Below are 27,996 nucleotides of genomic sequence, written 5' to 3'. Positions count from 1 at the left end.
ATGCTACCTCCAATTACCCCATATATACACACACACACACACACACACACACACACACACACACACCTCTGAAGTATGTTTTTATGTACACAAATGAAAACACTGGAAGGGGAACAGCATACCTTTTCTTCCATTCCTTTTAGGATTAAATAATTTTTTAAAAAATGCAAATTGTCAACTTATTCAGAAGTATTCTGTTTTAATTTCAGTTTACAAAAGGCTACTTTTTAGTTTAGTTTTACAACATAACAAAAAACTACCCTAAATACATATGTAAATTTACTCAACCATTACTACTGTATATACGTAGCTAGCTTTGGTAATGGGGCATGTCACTTTATTAAGCATGTTCTAATGTATACTGCATACATGGAATGTACATCTGCACTGAAATTCAGAAATGACCATAACAATACCTCAAACATGTTTTCGCCTTCTTCAGGAATTTACTTAACTGTTAATAATAAAATAGATTACTACAAAGGAAGAGTTATGCAGTCAAGTGTGCAGATGCTGATGGGAAATCAATTTTTAAATAGTTTCCAATTTACATATGGACAATCCCAAGTTGATCTTACGATTCTTCAAATTCGTGCCTGACGGTGTCGTATTCTGCAATGAAGTGCTTAAGTTCTTCAATACATCTCTCACCAATCTCGTGCAAATTCTGTCTCAAGGAAAACTGGATGGGTTTTTCTAACGCAGGGTCTTTTTCAATCAGCATTTTCACTACAGCACCAAAGGTTTCGCAATCCTGTCTGTACACCTAGAAATGATTTTTTTGAAATTCATGAAATGCAGCAATATTAATGTATCCTCCACACTAAATAACAGCAGGCTAACTGGTACAGAACTTTATCTCAATTTCCAAAAACTGGCAGGTGTCATTCTGTGCCCTTTCCCCTTAAGGTAGGAGTAATGGCTGCAGTTTCCCCAAACAGTACAACTTAATGATAAAATTAAAGTATTTTCCCATTACATACAGAAAATCACAGCATCAGACTAAAACCCAAGAGACTGATTTGTAATTTTCAAAGACCTGAGAAAACAAAAGCCAAACATCAAGCCTTGAAAAAACAAAACTAGGCGACAGCATCAGACAGGCCACTTGGAGGACTTCGCTGAGCCACCTTCTCTGGTAGCTACCAGCAGCTTAACTTCTAAAGACAGAAAAGGGCTCCCAAAGAGTGTCATAGTTTGGTGGGAGAATAATCTCCATCTAGCTACCTAGGGCCCAGCAAAAAAGGCAAATACTGATAAGTGGTATGGAGAAATAGACCAGCAACCACTGAAGAGATCAGAACTGGTGAGAGATGTCCTATAGCTGTTTCCAGTCTGCAACCCTGCAACTGTATTTTGAACTAACGAGTTTCCAAACTTGGAGAAGTCATGATGTACAACACATTGCAATAGCTTAATATGAAGGTTTCCAGATCATGCACAAACCTGTACCCAGAAGCAGCCGATTGAGCCAACAGTGTGACGCGGCAGCTAAAAAAGCCAATGCAATTCTGGGCTGCATCAATAGGAGTATAGCATCTAGATCAAGGGAAGTAATAGTGCCACTGTATTCTGCTCTGGTCAGGCCTCACCTAGAGTACTGTGTCCAGTGCTGGGCACCACAGTTCAAGAAGGACACTGACAAACTGGAACATGTCCAGAGGAGGGCAACCAAAATGGTCAAAGGCCTGGAAACAATGCCTTATGAGGAACGGCTAAGGGAGCTGGGCATGTTTAGCCTGGAGAAGAGGAGGTTAAGGGGTGATATGATAGCCATGTTCAAATATATAAAAGGATGTCACATAGAGGAGGGAGAAAGGTTGTTTTCTGCTGCTCCAGAGAAGCGGAGCAATGGATCCAAACTACAAGAAAGAAGATTCCACCTAAACATTAGGAAGAACCTGACAGTAAGAGCTGTTTGACAGTGGAATTTGCTGCCAAGGAGTGTGGTGGAGTCCCCTTCTTTGGAGGTCTTTAAGCAGAGGCTTGACAACCATATGTCAGGAGTGCTCTGAAGGTGTTTCCTGCTTGGCAGGGGGTTGGACTCGATGGCCCTTGTGGTCTCTTCCAACTCTATGATTCTATGATTAAGTCCATGGCACAGAAGCTGCTTAGGCCTCCTGTGACAAGTTGTATCTCAGCACCCGGGCTGCAAACTTGATCCTTCAGAAGGAATGCAAATACATCTCTCTGGCCAGATAAACCCACAATCAAACTCTGGGTGGTCAGGAGTTTGTTTGTTTATTGGCCTTCATCCTGTCTGTTTGATTCACTACTTGTCCATTTCCAGAAACACCACATCTCAACTATCCCACCTGCTTACTATTGAGGCACGCAACAGAATTTGAATATGTAAAATGGGAATGCATGCAATCTGCCTGTATTTAGTACAGCAGTTGAATTTATTTGACCTGGTTAAAAAATAAAAAGAACACAGTTCTGCAGAAACTGCAGGCCGAATGAAAGGTGATTTCAGATTAAGAACATGTTAAGACCAACTTTCAAAACATCTATAAAGACTGATCATACAAGTTATATAAATAGCTGTATGAAGTTTGCAGCTAATTAACTATTGCACACAAATAAAAGGTGCCTAGCCACAAAATGTTGCAATGTGCCCTGACACTCTGCCTAAAAACTCAAATGTTAGTCCCTGCTCTTTGCACAGAGTTTCCTCCCTATTTTAGTACATGTAAAAAAAAGTGTGAGACAATGGAGTACCAAGGTTTCTGTATGTAAGTTGAGTGCTGGATTTGTCTGGGGAGAACTGATAATTGCTGCAAGCTGAGAGATGTGGAAGACAGGGATTAGGAATCCAAACCAGCCTCTGCTTCAGTTTCTCCTGACTTGCAATATTTAACTCTGGACTATATTTGCTCTGCCTGCTTCAAGCTACTCCCAGCTCAAGCTGAAATGTGGTGTCTGAAACATGGAGGGCAAAAGCAATGAATAACTGCAGGGTGGTTATAAGCCAGGCTTCTGGGAACTACAAAGATCTAATTAGAGCTGGCTCGACAAGGCGAGTCATGGCTGTTTTTAAGTTTCGATTTCTCCGTTGATTCTACTAAGATCCACCAACAGGAGCCTGGCGGAAAATACAAAACAATTTGAATTAAAGAATTCAGAGCCTGAACAGTGCAGTGTTCGGCGACAAGACAGCTTCACAGTTCTTCCAGATATCATGTACTTGGGGTTGTCCAACACCACACCCAAGACCACCTCAGCCAAGGAAACAGGAAGGATAGCACACCAATAGCAGCCCTAATCTTTCTCTCTGGCCCAATACTAGGCATAGGCCTTCCATCCCAGCCCAGAAGAGAGGGGTTTCCTGGCAAGACACAATCATACTTTTGCTTTGTGCTACACCAAGTACCTGACTAGGTCAAATCTACTCTGCCCAGGTCATCCACCTATGTTTTGGTAATACACCTTGCAAGTGTTTTACACTACCATGAAGCAATCCTTGAGCCAACAGTTTAAAATGTTGATTAAACCGCTTCCAGTGATTTCCAAAGATTTTCAAAAGGGCAAACAGCTTTACTCAAAACATTTCAAAATACAACTAGGGAGTAATAAACTTTTGACTGCAGGAAGGACCCCACCCTTCAATGGTTTATTTTAAAAGTAGCAAACTGACCAACGCCGTTTCCTAGTAAAATTTGCTTCTCTGTGAAAACAGGAAGGGTGTCGTTTATCTACAAAAATTGTTTGCTTAGTATTGATTTGATAGCTAGAAATGCATTAATGATTCTGGTTTCAAGTTTATAGCCCCCTCACAGGAAGAAAATTTAATTTAGACTTCATCTAAAGGAGAACAAAGGTTAAGTGAGGGTGGGGTTTATTGTGCTTGTATGGAAACAAAAGCAGCCCATTTTTAGCAGACATGGAGAAATGCAATTTGCTGCTGACAACATATATTCATTCTAGCACATATTTATGAGGTCTACCACTACACGTATGCCATAGAGACTTACAATGATTAGCTTTTAATATACTCTGTATTTTTCCTTCCTCATTTCACGCACTCTTGACTCCACTTTAGGTGGCAAGCCACCTCAAATACCAGATTAGAACTAAAAAGAGCAAAATACAAATGCAATGTTTGTGAAAGCTAGTCATTACTAATTTTCTGTAATGGACTGCATCATTTCCTTAATTCTGAAGCATTTAAGGATTCAGAATAGGCACCTGCATATGCTGAACAGTCTGGACTGGGCTGGACAATAACTGGGGTGGAAGAGTATCATCTTATTGTTCTAGAAGTGTAAATATCTGAGGTTTGCAGCTTCACTCCTATGATAAAGAGATTACTGTATAGACACTGTGAGAAGTTTCTGGTCTTTGTAGCTTTGGAATAGAAACAGTTTCCCCCAAAATTAATAGAAGCAATAACATCCAGCCATTTACATTCTTAGCTAGCAAAACTATGGAGCAAAACTATGAAATATAATTTTGTCCAGCAAAAGCAAATGCGTATTGAAGAAAATCAGGAATATTGGAAAAGCTTAGTTTATAGAGTGGAGTAGACTAGACCCAAAATACATTGATTGAAAAGCAACTTTAAATCAAACACGGATTTCTTTTTTGTCCATATTCTTTAATGTGAATGGAAATATTTTAAATTCATTTTATCAATGAAATTACTGAAAATATTAAGTAATAGGAGTAGCCTTCAGACCCTGTTGTGCAAGTATTCCCTATGAATGAAGCAGCACATTCTCAAAAATGATCATTTTCATCACAGTCTAAAAAAGGATGCGGCTTCCAAGCAGCTGCTGCCGCAGCTTCACAGAAACAACGAACACTCTGATCTAGATCTACATTGCTTTATTCTGTAGCTTACTGTAAGGGCATCTGCACCAAATCTACACTTAACTTTTAAACTCTCATTAGCTTGCTATGCTGCAAAAAGCCTAATCTGACGGCTGACAATCTGCTTTATTTTAAAAGATAAATTACCAGCTGGCAGAAACCACAGAAGGGCAGCACCCATGTTTGCCCCATTACAGCGACTCATTTAGTCATTAAAAATATATATATATTAACCCTGAGACTTGCCTTCATGCAAGTTTTAAAGTACTTGCAGCCACCATGAAAGTCTTTTTAAAAAGGATTTTTTCTTCTTATGGATTTTCAGGATTCCATACTAAATAAACTTAATAATGAAATAAACAATAATTACAAAGAATCAGAGAACAGCAACTACCAGAGGTGAGGTTTACCTGTTCAATCTCCTTTGTCTTTGCTGCAATTGCCTTGGAACGACTAACATGTGGGCTGTCTTCAAACAATTCATTATTGTCTGGTATGCTGGCGCCAGTTTCTTCGTGGCGTTCTGCATATAACGGTTCTGAGGATGCAGCCTTTAAGAAAGGTACAGTAATTTTATGCAGTTAATGTACAATCTGTGTAAGAGCAGGAATGAGAGAATAAGGAAAACAAGTACCGTATTTTTCGCTCTATAAGATGCACCAGACCACAAGACGCACCTAGTTTTTGGAGGAGGAAAACAAGAAAAAAAATATTCTGAATCTCAGAAGCCAGAACAGCAAGAGGGATCGCAACGCAGTGAAAGCAGCAATCCCTCTTGCTGTTCTGGCTTCTGGGATAGCTGTGCAGCCTGCATTCGCTCCATAAGATGCACACACATTTCCCCTTACTTTTTAGGAGGGAAAAAGTCTTATAGAGCAAAAAATACGGTAATTGAAATTCCTTTACTGCAGAAAAGGAACAAGAATTTCAAAGTGTGAAACTGCTGAATCAGAACTATCAAGAAGTCTGACTCACTATTCAGGCAATGGTTTCCAGACCCAAATTTGCAGAACAGTGTGATTCCCAAAGGTAGTTATAGTATAAAGTTGGCAAATTAAGCCACTTAACTTAGGTCCATTAATTTCAATGGCTCTTTTCTGAGTAGAACTTACTTGAATACTGGTTACATGGCTCTGCTATCAGACCAGTTTGGAGTTTTGCTCAGTCACAGTGGCAAATTATTGTTTTTAACTTACTTCATAATCTGAAATTTCAGGTACGCTGCTTGTGTCTGTCTTCTCCGCTTTTTCAGCTGCCCACCTACTTGCAGCCTCTGCAAGCTCCTTTTCTGACAAGCGGCTACTTTTGTCCAAGGCCTGGTGAGAAAAAAGAAACCCCAGAGTCAGTGGCAGAGAGCAGGTGGGGGCGGGGCTGGCACATGTCCTGGGGGCGTGGCATGTGTCCTGGGGGTGGGGCACGCCGCCTGCAGGAGCATGGCGCCCAGTGCGGGCGGGGGACAGCCACGATGGTACCCTACCAGGATTGTGCTGCCAGAGGCTGTGTGCTCCCCCCGGCACTCCTCTTCCTCCGCCAGTGCCCAGAGTGTGGCTGTTAATGTAACAAACCTGCTGTATCTGGAATTGGGTGTGGAGAGGGGCAGCAAAACAGGACACAGACCTGCCTCCCCCCAAAAAGCAAGTCTCGAGTAAGAGACAGTGATATCTGCTGTTTCTAGGGACTTTCCTCTTTGTGAGACTTTTGCGGGTGAGCGGAGAATTTGTTTGGATCCTGGGTGAGAACCCAGAAGGTGAGAGGGTGTGTCAGAAGGAAGATAAATATATGTAATAATAATACATCCACATCAAATGCACTGAAATACACAGAGAAGCTTAAAAGGGCAGTTTTAAAGAACCAATACTTGCAAAACGCTACTGTTACAAAAACTAGCTTCTATATTAACACTCGAAAAAATAAAAATAAAAGGAAATTTACAGCTGAAGGGACTCTGTGAATGATACAAAAGGTCCAATTTTTCAGAGATAAAATGATACTTTTCAAGGACAACCCATGAGCAATAAATTAAATGTAACATACCAAATAATAGTTCAGAGTTGACATTGTATTCCCAATCTCCTGAACAGTTAAGAGCTCAGGAGCATCCAACTGGCTTGCATGTGCCTTCCCCTTATTACTCCTAATAATAATAATTTTATTATTTATACCTCACCCATCTGGCTGGGTTTCCCCAGCCACTCTTGGGCGGCTTTCTGCAAAATATAAAAACATATTGCTGACTATGGTTCATGCCAGCAAGTTGCCTTCATAACCAGAATTTGAAACCAGTTTTGGAAGCTGGTTTCAAATTCACATTAAGAGGGCAATCTCGGATAGCAAGATAAAGATGTAAAGCAAACCAATGAAGGGAAGGACAAGAGTACAGGAGACATGGGACGGACTAGGCTTCCTGCATGATCCATCTACTTATCATGTTTAGGAAGCTGAGAACAGTACATTTTATTTATTTCAAAATTTATAAACTGCATTTACAGAATGGCTGAGTGAGGTAGAGAAATAAAATATATATAAAAAACCCAATAATAAAAACACTATTTAAAACATAAAAACCAGCAAAAATTTAAAAATGGCAGAGAGAAAGAGGGGGGGAAAGGACTAACTGAGGAAGACTTGGAAGAAAAGAAATGTTTTCAACAACTAGTGAAATATTAAGCCTGCTTCATTTCATTTATGACTCACTTCCCATGAAACATCCTAAAGCAACTGAACAATAAAAAACATCAGCAATAAAAACAATTTCAAATCCAACAGACTTGAATAAAAATCTCCACTTAAGACGGTTTGTTGAGGCCCTCTCAATAAAAAATGCAGCAATCAGCTGGGTATAAAATGGGCGAGATTATATTTTAGCTATCCTTGTCCCAGGTTGTAGAGGACTTTTGCCAACGCTTTGAACTTAAAACCACTGCAAAAAGGATAGGACCAGGGAGAGAGCTTAATCAAACTTTTGAACATCTGCTAAGACCTGTGAAGGAATTCGCCCTCCCTTAGCACAACCAACAAACTTACACCTTGAGAATCCACACTATAGAGTTGTAGAAATATGAACTTTAAAAGACAAAAACAAATGCAGGTCTCTCTAGTATTTGAAAAAATCTAAAACAAAGAGGCCAGGATGTAACGGAGACTTCCTGAATTTAATTTACTATCTTTTACCACTGAAGTCTACTAATGAATTCACCTTTGAAGGTGGCCCTGCTGCTGTTCCTGAGGGAGAGACATCTCTTGACGTTTTCAAGGACTGAGAGGCGCTTTTCTCTTTACCTAAATGGACAACAACATAAGTGTTTTATTAGTCATATGAAGAAATGCATTTGAAAATGAAACTGTTACATAGCTGCTTAATGGCAGTGGGTTTTGTTTGAGTTATATGGTGGATTATTAGACTGTCTCTCCTTCCTCAGTGAAAACCTGAAATGGACTTTTCTCCATTCAAGCCCACTTATCAGATTTTGGGGTGGGGTGAGGACAAAACTTTGGACCTCCACAGACTTAAATCATCTAAAATACTGAAGACTTGTATTGTTAATGCACATGACTGTTCCTTTATTTTTAAAATAAACGTATGGTAAATTAATATTTCTGAATCACCTTTTCACCAGCTGGATAATACTGGACCCACTTACGTGTGAGTAAGCCTTATTGAATTTGGTGAGACTTGCATCTGGGTAAACCAGCAGAGGAGTTTACTTTCAGGCATGCAAAGCAATTTTAATGTAAACCCAAAGCAAATGAAGGATTTCAAAATTTCCCTTACTTGAGGCTTCCAGACTCTGAATGCTTTCCTGTGATCAGTCTTCAGCTATCAAGCGATTCTTTAATGCATTCCACTGCCTTTATAAATCACATGATCACACACAATAAAATACTAGCAAAATTGGTTGGTTCAATCTGCATAAACCCAAAGCTTCCATGATGTACAGACATTTCCTTTTATCCTGTGCAGTTTTTGCACATGAGTCAGACAGACTTCACTCATATAATGGGACTTCACCTTCCTCACCTTCCCATTGCACCAGCCCAAAATCTGTTCTAGAGAAAGGATGTGATATATGATCTCTGCACCAGAAGAGGCGAGGGGAGGCAATTTGGGGCAGTTTCTCCTTGTGCTGACCACGCACCAGCCCAAAATTTGCTGAAAGGAGTTTGAGGAGCCTTTGTAATGATATAATGCATGGCAACTGCAGAAGAAAGGTGGAACTGGGCAAAAATCAACTCCTGCCTTCTTTTGGACTCATAGAAACTTGTGGAGCAAAGAGCCTTCTCAAAAAGTGCAGGGATGCAACTAACTACAAACCTTAGAGCGAGGAGCTGAATTCCCTCAAGCACTTAGCATTGCGACCTTGTAAATAGCGGAAGTCAGTGCCAGCTCACTAATGTTAGTTTCCATCCATCCTCTATTACCTTGTTGAGAAATATTTCTTTTAGGTAAAGATGACATACTTCTGCTATGCTGGGACTGGTGGTAGGCATAGGCTTTGCTTCTGTCGGGAGAGTAACTTCTGCTGCTGACGCTGGACCCAGATCTGCTGTGGGGGGAATCCCTTCTGCTGACTGGCGATTCCCTGAAGTAAGGAGAATCTCTCTTATGCGGGGATCGATCTCTCGCATAGTGAGGATAGACGGGTTTCCGGCGCATGCCGTCTCTCAGGTCCCTTTCAAAGTCCCATAAAAAGAAATTAAAATTACTTAATAAATGTCAAAATTCTAGGAGCACATAACTAAATACCTGAAGCAAGTACCCATCTCCTATTGAATCTTTCCTCTGAGACAAATCAGTTTATTAATAACAATAATAATAATAAATTTTATTTATACTCCGCCCTCCCCAGCCAAGACCAGGCTCAGGGCGACTAACACCAGATATAAAACAATTGATTAAGATACAACTTAAAAACAAGATTAAAAGACAACATTAAAATGCAGCCTCATTTCAATAGAAACTCAAATCAAAAACTTTTTGGGGATGAAAACGTCAAATCTTCACCAAGGCCAACTATTCAGACTGGTCCTACATGGGACAGAAAAAAGCCAGGGAAGTCCCCAAATAGGAGTTCCATCACAGGAGGAGAAAGGAAAGAGGGGGAGGGGATCAAGTTGATTCCAAGCCAAAGGCCAGGCAGAACAACTCTGTCTTACAGGCCCTGCGGAAAGAAATCAGATCCTGCAGGGCCCTGGTCTCATGAGACAGAGCGTTCCACCAGGCCGGAGTCAGTGTTGAAAAGGCCCTGGCCCTGGTTGAGGCTGATCTGACTTCCTTAGGGCCCGGGACCTCTAGGGTGTTGCTATTTATGGACCTTAAGGTCCTCTGCGGGGCATACCGGGAGAGGCGGTCCCGTAGGTACGAGGGTCCTAGGTCCTGAAGGGCTTTAAAGTATTTAGTATTATCCAAGAAGGAAAAGCATCGGTGTAAAATTGTTGATTGTTGCCAACTTGGATGGCATTAGAAGAGGATTAGATACATTTGTGGGAGGTAAGGCTACCAATGGTGATTAGGAACGATGGCTATGCTCAACCTCCACTGTCAAGAGGCAGTGTGTCTCTGCGTATCAGTTGCTTGGGAAAACAAGTGGGGAGAATGTTGTTGCACTCAGGTCTGGTTTGTGGGCTTCCCCGTGGCATCTGGTTGGCCAGAACAGGATGGTGAGATCCAGCAGAGCTCTTCCTCCAACTTCCTCTAATGTCTTATACATCTCTACTTGCGAATTTCTTCAGCTGAAAATTATTCTCAGGGAGCCAAGAGGCTGATTCAAGTGCAGTGCACAGAGCGCAGAGATGCAGTGCAGAAGACAGGATAAACACTCTGAATGGGCAGCCTGAGACGTAAGCACGCTGTATTGTTTTTAATATTTGGTTGGAAGCCGCCCAGAGTGGCTGGGGAAACCCAGCCACATAGGCGGGGTATAAATAATAAATTATTATTATTTGGTAGATCACATCTTCAGAGGTTTCCTCTCCATATTCACTTTACTTTTCTAAGGATAAATGGCAACCTTCATTGGGTTGCAATGAATGCTGGTGTATTCAGAGCAGACCGACTGAAATTAATTGACACAACTAACTTAGGTTTATTAATTGCAATGCCAGGGACATGGGTGGTGCTGTGGTCTAAGCCACTGAGCCTCTTGGGCTTGCCGATCGGAAGGTCGGCAGTTTGAATCCCCGCAACCAAGTGAGTTCCCGTTGCTCGGTCCCAGCTCCTGCCAACCTAGCAGTTTAAAAGCACACCAGTGCAAGTAGATAAATAGGTACCACTGCGGCGGGAAGGTAAACGGTGTTTCCATGCACTCTGGGACTTGTCACGGTGTTCCGTTGCGCCAGAAGCAGTTTAGTCATGCTGGTTACATGTCCCGGAAAGCTGTCTGTGGACAAACACTGGCTCCCTCGGCCTGAAGAGAGATGAGCACTGCAACCCCATAGTCACCTTTGACTGGACTTAACTGTTCAGGAGTCCTTTACTTTTTTACCTTTACCTTATTAATTTCAACAGGTCTATTCAGAGTAGAACGTAGCGGGATACAGCCCATGATCTGTCATAGCTGCAAATCTTTCCTTTCAAACTCATGGATATTTTCACATTCTCAAGTTGAAATAGACATTCATCTTCTCATATGGCTAAACTGACAACATTCAAAGGGAGATCAACATTTGGCATAGGTTGGTGTAGCCTTGTTGGTTTCCAATAGGGCAGTCTAATGTATCCCTCCTAGAAATAAGGTACCTTGGGAAGAAACATGAAATTTTCATATCTTATAAGCTATAACTCTCACCATCCCTAAGCTAGCAGAACCAGCGGTCAGGGATGATGGCAGCTGTAGTTCTCCAACAGCTGGAGACCCAAGTTTGGGAAACACTAGTTTGGATCGATGATCATTAAAAAAAGATTGTGAAAACAAAATTCCATCAAAAGATCCAACAGCCAAAAGTTGGGGTGTACTTGGGCAATAACTCAACCGTACAGGAAAAAACTGCATTAAAAACTAGAGTCAAGTTTCAAACCGTGAAGATTCACATAAAGTTTAGAAGTGTGGAAACCAACACCAACTAGATCTAGATTAGGAATGTCCATGGAGCAGCCAGGAAATACATTCAAGTGAGCTGAAACTTTTTCACATCTTCAGTGGGCTTTTACAACCGTTATATTGCCATGCAATAAAAGGGAGATATTTAAAGCAAACTGAAACATGGGTTATTTTATTGCTTCACTTCAGTCTCTTTGTAAGTTTGTGCTTTAAGTGTATGATCCACAGAGAGCCACACGTAGATGCAGCAGTTAAATTAATGGTAAATGGGGGGAAAGAGCCCTCTAGTGTACACTTTGCAGAGCGCCTTCAACGCTGAAAGCAAGCATTAGGCTCTTGGGAGGAATGCAATGAACAGTCTGCACCACTAATACAAAAATAACTGTGGCAGTATCTATCAATTTCAGTTTCAGGTATGCATGCACTTCCCAAAGTGCTCTTAAGGACCTGAAAGACTGGTCACTATTTTGCGACATTTTGGTTGCATCTAATTGTTGCATTCTCTTGCTGCCAAGACAGCGGTAGGGAGACAAAGTGAAGTCTCCTCCCATCCGTCCATTTTCTTCCAACATCCTCCTGTCCCTTGCTCATAGGAGCGTTTTCTTCACACTTCCATGCCTTATCGCTTCTGTCTTTTGTCTTCACCTCCTTAGAATCTTGGTTTTATTTCCTACTGAACTAAATTCTCACTTTCCTCAAGAGGAAATTGCCTACGAACCTTCCACACAGTCTGTTTCATTCTCTCACAAGAGTTATAAGGTGTCGATGAGAGCCATATGCGTTATCTCAGATACCACAAACACCTCTTAGCATATGAAAAATCTGGTTGGCAAACAAACAACAACAAAAAATGGTTAAAGGGGCAAGCATCAATAGCAAAGGAAGCTTGGCATTAAAAAAAGGCAACTAAGCTCTTGGAGCAAATAGTTGGGACCTAGGTTTCAGAACATCAATAAACTCATTTTATGACAAAGCTCAAGCCCTCGTCACATGCTTGCTCTAATAAGTAAAGCAGAATGGAATGCCAGCAAGCTGGCCGAAGCAGAATCAAGACAAGACAAACGATGGTCCCACTTTCTAGGAAGCAACTTCCACTGTGTTCAAATAGGACCTACTTCTGAGTAAACACACTTGGGACTGCATTTTAAGTTACTGGCAGGGTGGGAATAGCTTTACTTAGATGTTCAACATCCCCTTAGCTGCTTAAATTTACAGGCTTGTGGTGCTGAATGTGTTGTTCTTTCTCTCATTCCACAAAGAGGGTTTGTGTTTCCCAGAGCCAATGCTCTGGAAGCAATGACAGTCTCTTTAAAGAAGTCACTTGGATCTCCAAATGTTTGCTCACTCTCTTGTTTTTTCAGCTGCTGATGGCGGCAGCGAAGAAAACGATCCCTTTTGTGCTACTTTTAAATGCACTGCATTCAAACATTCTACATTAACAAGGTTTTTTTTTTGTTATGAAGCACTTAATGTAGCAGCAGTAGCATGCCAAATTCTAAATAAAAGCACCTAATAGAATCTAATATTCTCTCTCCCCCCAAAAAACTTCCAGTGTGAATTTCAACTTTGCAGATATGTCCATCTTTAGGATTGCAAAACTGAGTCAACCATGGAATAGGAATACTAAACAATATGCCTATTTCTTCAGTTCTAGCCTTCAAACATAAAAATACTATTAGTGGCCTTGGATTAATAAAGAACAGAATTCATATCTTGTACTGTTAATATCGATATTAAATGGCTTCTCACCAGCTAAACACTACCAAAATAAAATCTATATAAGCTAGCTCTTTGCCTAAAAACAGAACAGAAAAACCACATCAAGTAATCCAGAAAACACAAAAAGAGGAGAAGTAACTGCTTATAGCCTCTTACTCCATTGCTAACAAAGCAAGCATTCATGCAATCACATCTTTTAAGAGCAAGGTCATGGAATACACCCAGGGAATACATCCAGACATTGTGACAGTATGTGAAAGATGGAAAGGAAGCGCTGGTTTCCTAAGCACCAAAACCATTTTTGGCATTCATGTTTGCATCACACACACACACAAAAACTCCTTTCTCTCAAAAGGTTTCAGACGTAAAAACACTTCTCCAAGACTTGTTTAAACTGTTCATCTGATGAGAGAGCAGGCCAATCCGCATGCCAATAAATCACACAATGGCATTTATTAGCCACCCTTTCCCCGAAGATCCTAATCAGCTCCATCCCAATTTCTCCCTGCTAAGAGCATACAGTACTTTGCTATTACAGAAGTAAATAAAATGCACCTGGAATGAGTGACCCTCATCTGAACTCATGATGTGTTGGTGAGGGGGGGGGGAGAGATTTTCCTTAAGACTGAGAAATATAGTAGTCAAAACTGAGGAAGCTTCACTGTTCACATGAAGCAGCAGAAATGCATCAGGTTTATGGAATCTTAAGTGTAACTTCACAGTCACTGATTCAAAGTTGGTCTGTATTTATTGATTTGATCCTGTTATCAAGGGAAGCTCAAATTTAATATTTATTCTGTTTGGCCATTGGAGGTCACTACTGCACTTCAAACACTGTCTACCATTTGATCCAGTTTTAAGTTAGAAAAGACGAAGATTTAAAGTGCATGCCATTTTTTTCCCTTTAAACACTCAAGTCTATGACATTTAATGAAGTGGCAGGTTTTAGGAAATAGATAATGATGTTAAGTCCTTAAAGTTTTGATGCATTGTTTTGATCACCTGTAAGTCCACAAGACAGAAAAGCAAACAGGGGTATGGACATCCGATTAAGTTCAAGAGGGTAATCCATCCAATACAGTCATGGATACAATTATATCTGGAATGAACTTAGAAGCAAACCAAATCCCCCTACCAATGCAGTTTCTTACAACTAATTTCTTCAGATAAGCAATAAAACCTATTAAATGTTTGTCAGATTGTTAAATTTCAATACTGCACTAATCTGAACACCAGAAGGCAGTTTATAATATAAAAATACCAAAATACAGAACATTAACAAACAAAAACAATACTCCCTACAGTTTAACAGGCCATGTTTACAAACAAAATGATGCTTAATGTCACTTCAGGGTAATTCTAATTAATTCATACCTCTCATACAATTTCAACGTAAATGTCAAAAATCTGTAACATTCTAACGAAAATACATGGAAAAAAGTCAGGAATCAAAAGTAGCTGGGGAAAACATTTATATACCAAGAAAGGCCACAACATTCTACAGATGTGGAAGCAATAGAAAACTTTTACCACTTTTTTTAGATTGAAGTAATTAGGAAGGCAGATGAAATCAGAAATTCGAATTAAACGCTACTGTTACTCTACTGGGAAACCTAAGAGAGAGGGCTTTAAAAAGAAAGAACTATGGTGACAGAATGAATATACTTGTAGCAGCAATACTTTTAATTCCAAATATGGGGTGGGGGGGGGGGAGAGACGACGACAGAAGGCACCACCTATAAAAGAAAGGAAACAAGCTAACCTACATAGGATTCTAATGCAGAAGAAGGACAGCTTGGCATAAGTTTATTAATTATCTGCATAGTAAAACAATATACAAATACTGGTAAAGCTGTTGTGGAGATACTAAAATTGGACACAGAATGAAAAATATTCTTAAACTGCTATTACTTTAGAAATCAAAGAGCAGTTTTCATTTAAACACCAATAACTGTTAATATTCTTTAGAATATGTATAATAAATGTTTTTGTTTCTTCTTTTGAATAAATAGTTCATTTCTTTTTGTTTTTTTAAAGCATGATCATGAGCAATGGATGTTTGTTGTATAGAATGCTCTTCTTATTTTAAATATATATGATATTGATGCATTTTAGTAAAATTATGATCGATATATTTCTTCCTTAATTTTTCAGCAATCCTAACAGCATCCATTTCAACATGGGGCTCACAGGCAGCCACTTCTACCTACCCTCGAGTTATAAAGCACTGTAGACGCACACATTGATGCAGATACTTATATTAAAACTGACAGAACAGAACTGCCCCTCTGTCAGTCAACCACTGCCCTCCACAGGTTGAAGTCTGAACTACAAACCAAACACACTTGGACGATCTGCAGATAAAAACAGAATGCCATACTTGCTGAAATCTCTTGGCAAGCTATGAAAACAAAGTGAAGTTTTATCCACGCACAGATTTGATCTAAGCTGTGGCCCTCTCACGGTTGTTCAACTGCACTTCCTGCCCAGTGGCCATGAGCAATTCCGTCAAGTGCTTTGCTGAAACCCAGATAAATTACATCCACAGCACTCCAATAATCCACTGAGCTAGGAACCCAATAAAATAAAAGACGTCCTGGCAGGATTTATTCTTAACAAATTCATGCTGCCATCAACTAATCACTACACTGGGATCAAAATGCTTACAAACTGATTCATAATTTATTCTAGTATCTTTGGACTTGGAAGTCAATGGTTAGGTACCCATTGTCAAAGATGTCTCAAGGACAATAGACAGCAGTCCCGAGAGTACACCTGCACATTCCACTAGAATAATAGAACTGTAGAGTTGGAAAGGACCCTGGGAAGCATCTAGCTTAACCCTCTGTAATGCAGGGATATGCAGTCGTCCCATATGGGGATAGAACCTGCAACTCTGGTATTATCAGCACCATGCTCTAACCAACTGGGAATCCTAGAACTTGAACTCAATTAAGGCAGATAGGTAGGTATTACCTGACCAACCTTGAACTACAATCCTGATTTCTCACCAGTTCACACCGGCTTATAGGAGATCTCCCTTCCTCTTTGTACCTGTTAATATTTCATCATCCTTATACAAGAGCAGCTTGCTGGATCAGGCCAATGGCCCATCTAGTCCAGCATTCATTTCTCAAGAATGGCCAACCATATGCCTGTGGGAAACCCGCAAGAACTCCTGCGGCTTCCAGCAATGGATATAATCGTATAATGTCATTCCAATAATATCGTTACTGAGCGGAAGAACTTCCGTTTCCTTCCTCTCCCTTTGAACATACCTCTAAAACCCATTTTAATGCTTTTACCAACTCTTGCAGCCATAGCTGGCGTGCATAGCTTTCAGAATCAAGGTTCCAGGCAGCATAAGAGCTTATGCATTCATAGGTCCTATAGCCTGGTGAATTAGGTGACACGGTAGGTAGGTATTTTACCATGCCATGGCATCTAGGACATATTGCATCAAACTGGGGGCAGGGAGTGTTCAATCTTATCTGGTCCTCCCCATCATCCGCTATGCAGAGTCCAATCAAGTACAGTAGCAACAGGAGCAATACAGTTATTTCCCCCATCAGATTAAAAGTTTCCATCCTACCCAAACAAACATTGGATTCAGGTCCCGGAAAGCTCTGTGGCTGGGAAGCAAATATCAAAAACAGCTCTCACTACTCATGCCTGGCACACCAACAATCAAAATAATTTAAAAAATACTATCAAAGACACAGAAACATGGGTAGAACTCAAGGTATTTAGCGGTAAAGAGGTTTCAGGAACTTATAGCGTCATTGCAGAACAGTATGAACACTACCACCCTTACTTTAAAGTGCCAATGAGATAGATAGATAGATAGATAGATGATAGATAGATAGATATAGATATTTGTAGACCTGGCATTCAAATTGCTAGGCATAAATTGATTTTTAATATCAACAAAATAATTCTAAAAAATTCAGAAGTATGTGCAATTAAAACACAATAATTTTATGTTAAAAACACAGTTACCTATAATCAGGCTGACGGCTAGCAGGATGGTCGTCCCTTTGCCATCTATATCCAGGATCATCCTATAAAAGTGAAATTGTACAATGCAAAATTGAATATAATGCAAGATACAGTTTGAAGAATTAAAACTTCATCAGTCTTCTACCTTACCTTAAACACAATCCACATAGTAGTAGGGCTCTCAATCTCACCACACCTCTCACAAATATTTGGAGCAGTTCTTCGCTGAGAATCTTTATATATATAAAACACTATAGGCCTTTCACAGACACTGAAGTTATTAAGTATTATGAAACCAAAATTATTTCCCCCAAAGGGGAAAGGAGCGGAATGCACTGATCAAATGTTAAATCCAGAGATTAGATCTTAATTTGCATGTTGCTGATGAGCTTGTTTCATTAGGCACACAGAATGATAGACTGATGAGACCGAGACAATACTTCTACAACAGTAATAGCCATCCTCCAAACAAGGTGCCCTGGAACTATGAAAATCCATTATAGAAATGAGCAAAAATGAGGCTAGATTTGATGCACCATTTAAAAGGTAACCTAGTGTGTTACATTTTAGGAAATAGAATCAACGCATTGTGGTTGCTTTCCTATTGTGATTACATAACAAGTTTCTTGGTGGTTGAGGTGCAAATTCAGGTATCATTTCTTTGAGCAGGTTAATTTAAGATAGAAGCCCAAAAAAACCATCAGGAGCATGCAATTTCCAGCGAGGGGCAAAAATTTAACTTACCATTCTGTGTGGCGGTCCACTTCTTCTTTCGTGGGCAAAACCGCGGCCGTCTCCGTAATCTCTATAGCCAACAGGAGCATGACTATATTCATATCTACTGTAGCTTCCTTCCCCAGGTCTCTCTGGAAGTGGTGGTTTCTTGTTTGCAAAGTTGACTTCTCGAGCATAGTCTTCCTAAAAAGGTGATATGGTGTTTTATTTATAAGCCACTTCAGGGGAGTGAGAGCCCACCCAAGGCAACTCACAGGGATTTCCACTTTTTCTCCTCCTCTTCACACGCGCACACACACACACACACACCCCTGATCAGGATAAAGAGTAGTTATGCCAAAATAGCCCAGTTTCTTCCACCGTTCTATTAAGATTTTACCACTACTTAATTTACAGTTGCCTTCCCATATTTTGGGCAATGTCTAATTATACCTATCTGCTTGCACAACGGAAATCCACTGGGACTTCCAGTGTCACCTCTTCCCCCTTCTGCCTTCCCAGTACCATCCAAAATCTACTCTAGAGGGGTGAAGGACTCTCCAGAGCGGAGCGGATTTTGAGGGCACGGGGGACGTTGTGGGCAGATTTAGGAGAACCTCGCTGATCAAATGATACAGGAACTCACACCCTGAGATCTAAAATTACACACTTCTTCCATTATGTTTCCTTTTCAATAATTCAAAGTTACTATATACTTGTTCTGTTTGTTTGTTTGTTTAGTTTACTGCCCTTCCTCCGAAGATAAATGAGAACACAAAATAGATAACAAAACAAAATCAAATCAAATCAATTACCACCACAAACACATTTAAAAGACCACAGAATGTTAATCAGCCAAAGGCCTGGTTATACAGAAATGTTTTCGCTTGGTGCCTAAAGATATGTAATGAAGGCACCAGGCAAGTCTCCCTGGGGAGAGGATTCCACAAACAGGGAGCCACCACAGGAAAGGCTCGTTCTCGTGTTGCCACCCTCCAGACCTTGCATGGGGGAAGCACACAAAGAAGGACTTCAGATGATGATTGCAAGGTTTGAGTTGGTTCATATAGGGAGAGGCAGTCCTTGAAGTATTGCAGTCCTGATACACTAAAGGTTTCAGAAGTCAAAACCAGCACATTGAATTGGGCCCAGAAACCGACTGGCAGCCAGTGCAGTGGAGCCAGGTTCAATATAATATGTTCCAACTGACTTGCCCCAATTAGCAGCCTGGTCACCAAATTCTGCACCAGCTGAAGTTTCCGAACAGTCTTAAGAGGCAGCCCTATATATAACACATTGCAGTAATCTAATCTAGAGGTTACAAGAGCACAGACCACAGAAGTTAAAGTTATTCCTGTCCAGATAGGGGTGTAGATGGCATCTTTTGGAATTGTTCTTCTAAAAGAAGTGCAAAATTCGGCAAACTAATAAAATATGTTGGGTTGGATCCAGAATTGTGTTCAGCGAGATTATGCTTGCAGTAGAGGAAGCAGGCAGAGAGAAAACTATCACAAATTTATTTTCCCCTCTGCAAAGTCCTGAAAACCTGCTCGCTTGAACACTGTGCAAAGTAACATCTTTCATTCAGAGGTGAGCATCAGCTTGATTCCAATTCCCTCTGCAAACTGAAGAGCTCCTACATTTTTCAGAGGAGGAAATCTGGACCCAATCCTTTGGTAATACACATTTTACATTTTTACTGTAAATGATTTTTCTAAGCTTTTCAAAACTAGTATAACTTCTGCCTTAAAGGAAGTTGGGGAATAGAAATCAGAAGACACATGACATCTATACTGATAGCAAAGATAGATATCCATCCACTATTCTGTGTATGGAAAATATTCAGGAATACATAAAGTTGAACTTAGCGATAATTATGTGCATTTCGTGTACAGTGGAACCTTGGTTCCAGAACGGCTTAGTTGCAGAACAAATTGGCTCCTGAAGTGTTGCGAATGTTTTTAGGAAGCCGAATGTCCGACACAGCTTCCACTTGAGTGCAGGAACCTCCTGCAGCCAACTGGGAGCCATGCCTTGGTTTTCGAACAGTTTTGGGAGTCGAATGGACTCCTGGAATGGATTAAGTTCGAGAACCAAGGTACCACTGTATTGGAAACATAAAACCATTTAAAGGACCAAAAGCAGATCCCTCAAAATCACTTAATAATTATTGAAATGCACTGATCCTTAGCTAAAAAATGCTTCTGTAAACTATTACTGTCACCATAGAATGAGTAACTGTTAGTCAAAGAGCAGTTCTGCCAATTTTTACATCCTACTGCTGCTTAGCTATTAAAACGAAAAAAACTGACTGACTAGATATATGTCGTTCAATCTCATCCAATCTCCAGCCCGTTGAAAATGGGAAGAGCACTCTGACTCCTGTAAAAGGAATTAAGAAGCATCACAAACCAGAAGAAAATTCAGTGAGTTTGTATTTTGACCTTTACTTCCTTTGATTTCTTTCCCCCTAATGTGCTGCAATTATATAGTCTCCACAAAATTCCCACTCCAGCTACTGCTGATGGGGCAGCTTCTCTGCCCTTGGGGACTCTCAGGAATTAGTCTCACTATACCCTCCCCTATGTATAAGAAGGAGGGAGAGACTGAAGCCAGAAGCCGCTCTTCCAGGTATGGGCCTTTCTACGCTGCTCACCCCTGGCCAAGTGTCACAACATGCAGATATATTGGACAGTTGCAGAGGAACCTTAGTGCCCAGTTCTCCCAGAGTAACGCACCTGACAAAGAAGAGTGCTCAAATGGTAGTTACCAGTTTGTCTTGGTAATGACAAACAGTGCCATATGTGAAAGCCAGAAAAAGGTGCACAAAAGTAAAACCATCAAGATTTACCACAAGCCAGCTTAAAAACTTAAAAAGAATGACAACCTAGTTACTAATACCTGGTGTTCTACGCTGTCAAATACTTTCGTCAAACACTGCAAATGAAAAAAATTAGAAAGTTTTCTTTTTAAAAAATCCCATTTGTTATCACTAAGGCTTAAAGGAATTCGTATATTTAGGAGATTTCTATACCACGTTTTCAACAACAGTTCTCAAAATGGGAATTCTGGGAATTGTAATTCTGGGAATTATAACATATAAACAATGATAAAACAGGAAATTGAAGCAACATGTAAATAACTAAATGATTTGAGAGGCATGGGGAACTGAAATGATAATGTAAGCACCAGGCAAACCTTCCTGTAGATGGAATTACAAAGGCAGGGTGCCACAACCAGGAGGTTTTACATCAGAGGTCAAATGTTCTTGAACACGGACATCTATAGATGACCTCATGGCATGGACAGATGTCAGAACAGACAGCTAGATAACCCATGTAGGGCATTAAAAAGGAAGAAGCACCACTTTGAATTGTCATTGGAAATGGGCTGGGATTTGCTTAACAATGCCCTTTTTAATTTAATTTTAATTTCTTCATAGAAGAAATTCATACTGAACAGTTTAGACATTTTATTCAAGTCTAAGATATAGTACGTCAAAACTGTATCTTGACTAGGGGCAAAACATGGAAATATTCTAAGTTTCCATTGCTGCTCCAATTTCTCTCCCTATAAAGGCCAATTCTGATATTACTTTTTTTCTACACAGATAAAGATGTAACTGGGGAGGCAAGTGAGGTCTAAAGGCAGGAGTCTGTTCAAGTCTGCCATATAAAACTGGCAAGGTTCCTAAACCATCACACAGGTGTTTTTTTAATCAGACTTGTATTCTTACCCAACCTTTGCATCTAAGATATTCTATGATTTGCTCCCTTGCGTTACATAGCCATTTTACATTTAAGGCACCAGAGAAAACCAACTCAGAAATGGACTGCATAGTACTGAACTATTTCAGAACTCTATTGATCCAATATGAGTTCTGCAGCTGTGCTAGGCTGTATTTGTCCTCAGGACAGGACTGGTAAAAGACCTCTGCTTCTGCAAAGGATTTGAGCCTGGGGAGCAAAAATACTCATGAGTCATTTCATGGAAATCAGTGGCATTTATTTCTGAATGGACTTGCTGAGGACTGGGATGCAAATGTGATTTTAATTGGCTTTTTGAAGAGCCAATATCTACTCTCTGAATTCTTCAATCCAATATGGCAAACCACGTTTTCAAAGAGAAAGGTAATTTCAAGTGGTATATAAATTTTGTTAAGTAAAAATTGCTTTATGTTTAAGTTTTTACAACTCCCAATAATTCTCTCTCTCTCACATACACACACACACTCACACACATACATATATATATAAACTTTACAATGTTGCCTTTTACTATCTCAGTTGTAAACTTCTCAGTTCACATCCTGTCTTCCAGGTTACAAACGTATCATTAAAAAAGTGGGGTGTGAAGAAAGATTCACAGACCAGCAAATAGCGGGAGAACCTATGCGCAAAGAACGCATTATTAGGTGGCAGCTTCACTACCATTTGAAAGTCTCACAATGCCCAACACGGGTATTTGGGAATGAACTTAACAAAAACTCTGATCTTTGTATTTAACAAAATCTGGCCAAATTTTTAGCACTTTGCCCCCAAAACAATTCATTTGTGCCTACTCTTAACATCCACCGAAAGGTAGACTGAGGTAGAGAAGGTAAAGTATTCCCCAGTGATCCAATACAGCCCAATAAAGGACATTTTACCTAAAACCTAGCGTCCCCATGTGGTACCCTCAGTCACCTCCTTTGGTGCCTTTCTTTCTTTCTATGGTGGGGGATTGGCTGCCTCCTGTTTTTGATGGCAAGTTGTGAGAATTAAAAGTTTAAATAAATATTTTGTGGTGCTCACGACAGTTTCTAAGATTTCCAAATGTGTCCCTGAGCCCTAAAAGGGGACTCCTGCATTAAATTAACCCATGACTACTGAATTTCCAAATATCTGGGAAAAATTTACACTGAACTGCCATCAAGATTCCTATTCCAATTTTCATAACATCATTCTATATAACCCTGCTTGAGTTTGACTCACATCCCCTGGTTACATGTTCGGTGTCTTTAATAGAAATCCTCAGTGCATAGTCCAAGATAAAAGATTTGGGAAAAGGAATTGATAAAGACAAAGAACTATGAGCAGGAAATACGTAATGCAGATTAATGGCACTATACTTACATCAGGACGTGGAGGAAGCCGCTCTCGCGGAAGTCTATCATAATCATATCGTTCATCAGACCACACATCATCTCTTCTGTATGCCACTAAAGATAAAGATTTTATTACCTAAAGTCAAAACTTGGGTGATGGTACAAGTACCTGAATACGTTTTCTACTTTTCATGAGATACATTGTCATATACTGGGAAAACCCAAGATTCTAATACACCAAGTTGACACTTATTTATCTGAAAGTGTCAACTGATTTCAATAAAACTTTCCCAATGCCATTAGCATTTTTTTTTAATCATTTGCCTGTAAATATTCAACAGTATACCTCAAGGATTCTTTTTTGACATGATTTGGTGGTACAGAATTTTAAGACAATTTATATATTTGAAATATGCCAATTTTTCATTTTACACATAATTAACTCAAAGCTTCTTTGGTCTGGTTTGCATAGCACATTAAATTATAGCTTAAAACAAACTATGATTTAATGTGAATGAGCAGAGTGCTAGTGTATGCTCCTCAAAAGTTCTCACACAGCTCCTCTCCTGCTGCTGCTATAGATGAAAACAAGCCAGATTCTGGCTTGGGGGTTACTTCCCCTAAGAAGCTAGACTTTGGTTTGTTTCCTCCTTGGTGCAGCAGTGGCAAGGACACAAGCTTAAGACTTGTTGAACTCCACTAAAAGGGTCATGAGGCAAAGAGGGAGCTTGTAAAACTAAAGCCTGCTCATATACTATAATACTAAAGCATGGTCTGCTATTTGCACAAGCCATAATTTTCTCATTTATGACATAAATGCAAACTAGGATTTGTCAAAGGTGTGAAAGATGAGGGCAAGCAATTATCTGTGCCTTGGAGAACTGATAATAATCCTTGGGGCATATCCGCATTTTCCTGCAATGTGACTAATCAGTATGCTCTCATGGAACAAGTGGGCCAGTTTTAATTTCTAGATAGCTAAATTAAATTGGGCTCACCAAATGTAACTAGAAAAGTTGACACGCCACAACCTCCGTATTTAAATTATTACCTGCTATTCAGTCTACGGGAGATAAACTCCAAGGGTCAAATAACTTCACCTGTTTTAAAAGTGTTATTATACACTACACAAGGCTTGTTCATTTTCTCTGCGATGTCTCAATTACCTTTTACTAAATTTACCTTTACCTTTTGATAAGCTGTCAGTAGGCTTTAAACCCACTCTTAAGCTGTCCTGTAGAACTACTGTTGTACCTGTTGAATGCATTCTTGTAGTAAAACACTGAATCAAAGCTCACTGACTGAACTTGCAGCCTTGTGGCTAGTCCAAATCTAGCTGTATTGTCCAGGTTGGCACTACCATATGGGAAAAGAGAGAAGACGGCATGAAAAAGCCAAACAATTATTTAGGTTTGTTCATTATTATGGCTTATCTCATCTTAATTTCAATGCTTACAGTGAAATTCTAATATTACATTTCCAATTGTGTTCGCTGCTCTTCTATTTCAGCACACATAGGTGATTTAAATAATTTCAGAACATCATACAGGCAATTCCCCACTTGTGCATGTTTCCGCTGACACACGTCAAAAGGGAATAGGGAGAGCAGAACAGGGGAATCCTAGTTTGCAATGTCCCAGTGATGCACGCCTAGAACAGAACCCCCATGCAAGTGGGACATTGCCCTGTAATTACATAGGTTTTATTCAAAGCACCTGTGAGAAGAGTTCTCAATCCCTGCTAAAGAAAGGCGAGAGGAAGTCAGTTTTCACTCACTTATCTTTTAAACCAAAGGCTTTCTCCCAAGGGCTTGGGGTCTTCTGAAACATGTGGGTGGTTCACAAGAGAGGCAGAACTGGTTAAATTTACCTCCTTTCTGTGAGTAGATGCCCCAACTGGATCATAGGCCCTTGAATTCACAGAAGGACTTCTTCCTTCCATGGATTCACCTTCGTTTGAATCCAGCCACAAACTTTTTGACCTGGTGCGCATAATAATTTATGTAATAATTAAAGCACATCTGACCAAATACTACATACATCTGACATGTAAGATGATTGATCGGGTAAATAGATATTATATTCGCTTGAAAATTCTAAGTGACCTATTGTGTCATTATATTTACTAAGGTTGTTACATATTTTACACAGAAGAGCAGTATTTAACTCATTTTTTGATGGCTAATACATCAATTCAGTTAACAGATGAGAGCACACATGTTTATGTTTGGGTATGATTTAATTTTACTTAACACATTTTTAAGAGGCCGTGGGTTGAATCCAATGCTATCTGTATGTGAGTAGAATGGATTTCCATTGACATAACAGAACTTCCCCTTCCTCTTCTCCCCTGCACCCCCAGAATCTGTCCAGGATGGTCCCCAACTCTTCACTTAACATTAGCAGAACTTTAAAAAAATCTGAAACGCACCACAATTATAGCTTTTATTTTAAAAAAAACAAAAAACTTTTTGCCCACTGTGTAAAATAAAGAGCTTTGTTATCAGAACTAATTTTAGTTCAACAGACATAGCATTTGAAATCACTTACTTTTGTTCTTTCTTCAACAATGTTTTAAATCCCAATAAATTCGTTCCTGTGTATTTTAAAAACAAATGTAAAGGGGGAATGAATCTATCTCAATTAAAAGCAAAATAACATTAAGTTGGGGCCAAAGAACTATGAACATGAAGACAGTTGTGCATGGGGACTCTTCCACTCTCCCTTACCTTCTCCAGTACTTCTGAAAATCTACTACTGACAGTCAGGAGACAGAACCCTCCAGTACCAGTAGGGATACCTTTTCTAATATGGTGCCTGCTTCAGCACATATACCAGCACATATATACCATTTAGAACCAAGATTTGGTTCTAAAATCTGTACAAGCCAAAAAACAATTTCATTTCCAGAATTCCTCAAAAGTAATTCTGTACGGTCATCTATCTCTTGGAGTCAGTTTCCAGGAATTTGAGGAGCTGCTGATGGGGGTGGGTGGACAATAACACTGATTACCCCATGCAGAAAAAGAAGACATCTGAGGAGCAGAGCCCTTTGGTCAGTAGTATTACTCCCCTAATAGTAACATGACACATATAAAAATGAGATGGTTGTGTCGAGAAAAGCTCCAAGAGAATAGGCTCGTACAAGGGCGAGGAGGCTGAGGTATGCAGGAAAAGGGCGAGGAGGCTGAGGTATGCAGGAAAAGGGCGAGGAGGCTGAGGTATGCAGGAAAAGGGCGAGGAGGCTGAGGTATGCAGGAAAAGGGCGAGGAGGCTGAGGTATGCACACACACAAAGCGGAAGGCAAAGGCTGGAAGCCAGTATGCTGGCTCCATGAAGCAGAGTATCATGAGAAGTTAATGCATGCATGTTCATCTATTTTACCTCTGGTTCCTGATCTGTGTGTGGATTCCCTTAGTTAGATGGGGCAAGAGCTTGTGGATGGTCCACATTTATTATCCAACACAAACAAGAAATTGTGTTTAATTTACAACAAGCGTGTTCAGTTTGCAGCAAGGCAGAAAAGGAGGAGAGTGGCAACTGGAAGCAACCTGGGCTCTGTTAAGAGTAACGCAGCTCTCCCCTCTTCCACTTCTGTTGTCGTATGCAAGGCACGTTTCATGTATTTTTGCTGGAAGCTGCCCAGAGTGGCTGGGGAAACCCAGCCAGATGGGCGGCTTATAAATTAAAAAAAATCATTACTATTATTGCAATTCTGCACAGACGCGACTGCAACAGAAGTTCACCGGGTGGAACATTTCTCAAGCCTTCGACGTCTCATCGAAATTTCTAGGCAGCGGGTTCCTGTTAGAGACCCAGGAACGGAATCAGCAGCAAAGGAACTCAACGTGCAGCTGGCGTGTTTTTCAAAGACGTGCTGCTAGTAGACGTGTAGTACTGCGCCCCTGACACCACGTCTGAGTGAGGGACGCGTGAATCCCCTCGCCCAAAGGCGGCTCCCGAAGTGCCACGTTGCCGCAAGAGGAAATCCCATTCCCCTCAGCGGGGCTTCCTTCCGAGGACACGTGCACAGGGCTGCGGCCGACTGGCTCAAAGCTATAACCTCAGCCGAACTGGCCCTTCTCTCCTGAGGCGCCCTTAGCCCCGCCGGGCCAACGGACCGGGCGAAAACCGAAGGCATCATCCAGGAGTAGGAGTGAGCTCCGAGGGATCCCCAAGCGCCGGGCAATGCCGTTCTGCGCGTGCGCCTCCCAAAAGAGGAGGCCGGCCATGGGAAATTGGGAGGGGGGCTCCTTTTTTTTCTCTCCCGCCTACCCCCCACCCACCCTCTATAATCCCTTGTACCGTACCAACCAACTCACCCGCCGCCAGTCAACACCGCCACAACACGGAGCTTGTCCCTAAGCCACTTCCGGCGCGTTAGGTGACGTCACCGGAAACGCGCGTCCATTGCGCGTCCCTCCGACGCCCGTCCCAAACCGAGAAGTTTACCATAGAGAGCCCTGCCAATAGACCTCCCGCAATAGAGCTTTGCAAAGAGGAGCGGCCATAGAGTTGCGGGAAAGGAGCGGCTTCCTCGCATAGGGCGGCGTTCAAAGGGGACCCGGAAACGAGGGTCCTTTAAAACGAATAGACTTGGGGTGGCCGAGTTTGTCCGCTCCGCCCCCCC

At 40.7% G+C, this 27,996-nt stretch overlaps 1 protein-coding gene across 24 annotated transcripts; it reads right to left on the bottom strand.

The window, feature by feature from the left end:
• Positions 1 to 67: 67 nt before the first annotated feature.
• PPHLN1 (periphilin 1) lies at positions 68 to 27,826 on the bottom strand. Of its 24 annotated transcripts, XM_083574632.1 has the most exons (14): positions 27,689 to 27,791; positions 27,069 to 27,170; positions 25,917 to 25,962; positions 24,556 to 24,723; positions 23,396 to 23,481; positions 21,183 to 21,218; positions 20,598 to 20,663; positions 18,312 to 18,485; positions 17,568 to 17,629; positions 9,232 to 9,482; positions 8,009 to 8,091; positions 6,009 to 6,128; positions 5,223 to 5,363; positions 68 to 766 (listed from the first exon to the last, which is right to left on the bottom strand). In XM_083574632.1, exons 4-14 carry the CDS (start codon positions 24,632 to 24,634, stop codon positions 575 to 577), a joined length of 1,290 nt encoding a protein of 429 aa, XP_083430758.1. In that variant the 5' UTR covers positions 24,635 to 24,723; positions 25,917 to 25,962; positions 27,069 to 27,170; positions 27,689 to 27,791; the 3' UTR covers positions 68 to 574. The 24 variants fall into 24 exon arrangements, with proteins under 24 accessions (XP_083430758.1, XP_083430747.1, XP_083430766.1 ...); XM_083574621.1 differs by lacking the exon at positions 27,069 to 27,170 and having other exon boundaries at positions 27,689 to 27,826; XM_083574640.1 differs by lacking the exon at positions 27,069 to 27,170 and having other exon boundaries at positions 9,271 to 9,482; positions 27,689 to 27,826.
• Between the last annotated feature and the right edge of the window lie 170 nt (positions 27,827 to 27,996).

The sequence above is a fragment of the Podarcis filfolensis genome (assembly GCF_964270895.1).
Source record: "Podarcis filfolensis genome assembly, chromosome: 10".
Classification (NCBI taxonomy): Eukaryota; Metazoa; Chordata; class Lepidosauria; order Squamata; family Lacertidae; genus Podarcis; species Podarcis filfolensis.
Note: the sequence above shows the minus strand (reverse complement) of the source record. Positions and strands in the feature narration are given on the sequence as shown.

Excerpts from the sequence above, each read along its gene's own strand:
- PPHLN1 (XM_083574621.1), bottom strand. The coding sequence starts at position 24,634 with ATGCATTCAACAGGTACAACAGTAGTTCTACAGGACAGCTTAAGAGTG. Across the intron at positions 21,219-23,395 it reads GGCTTCCTCCACGTCCTGAT|TGTTTGACGAAAGTATTTGA; the intron begins GTAAGTATAGTG and ends TTTCATTTGCAG. Across the intron at positions 18,486-20,597 it reads GATTGAACGACATATATCTA|GAAGACTATGCTCGAGAAGT; the intron begins GTCAGTCAGTTT and ends TCACCTTTTTAG.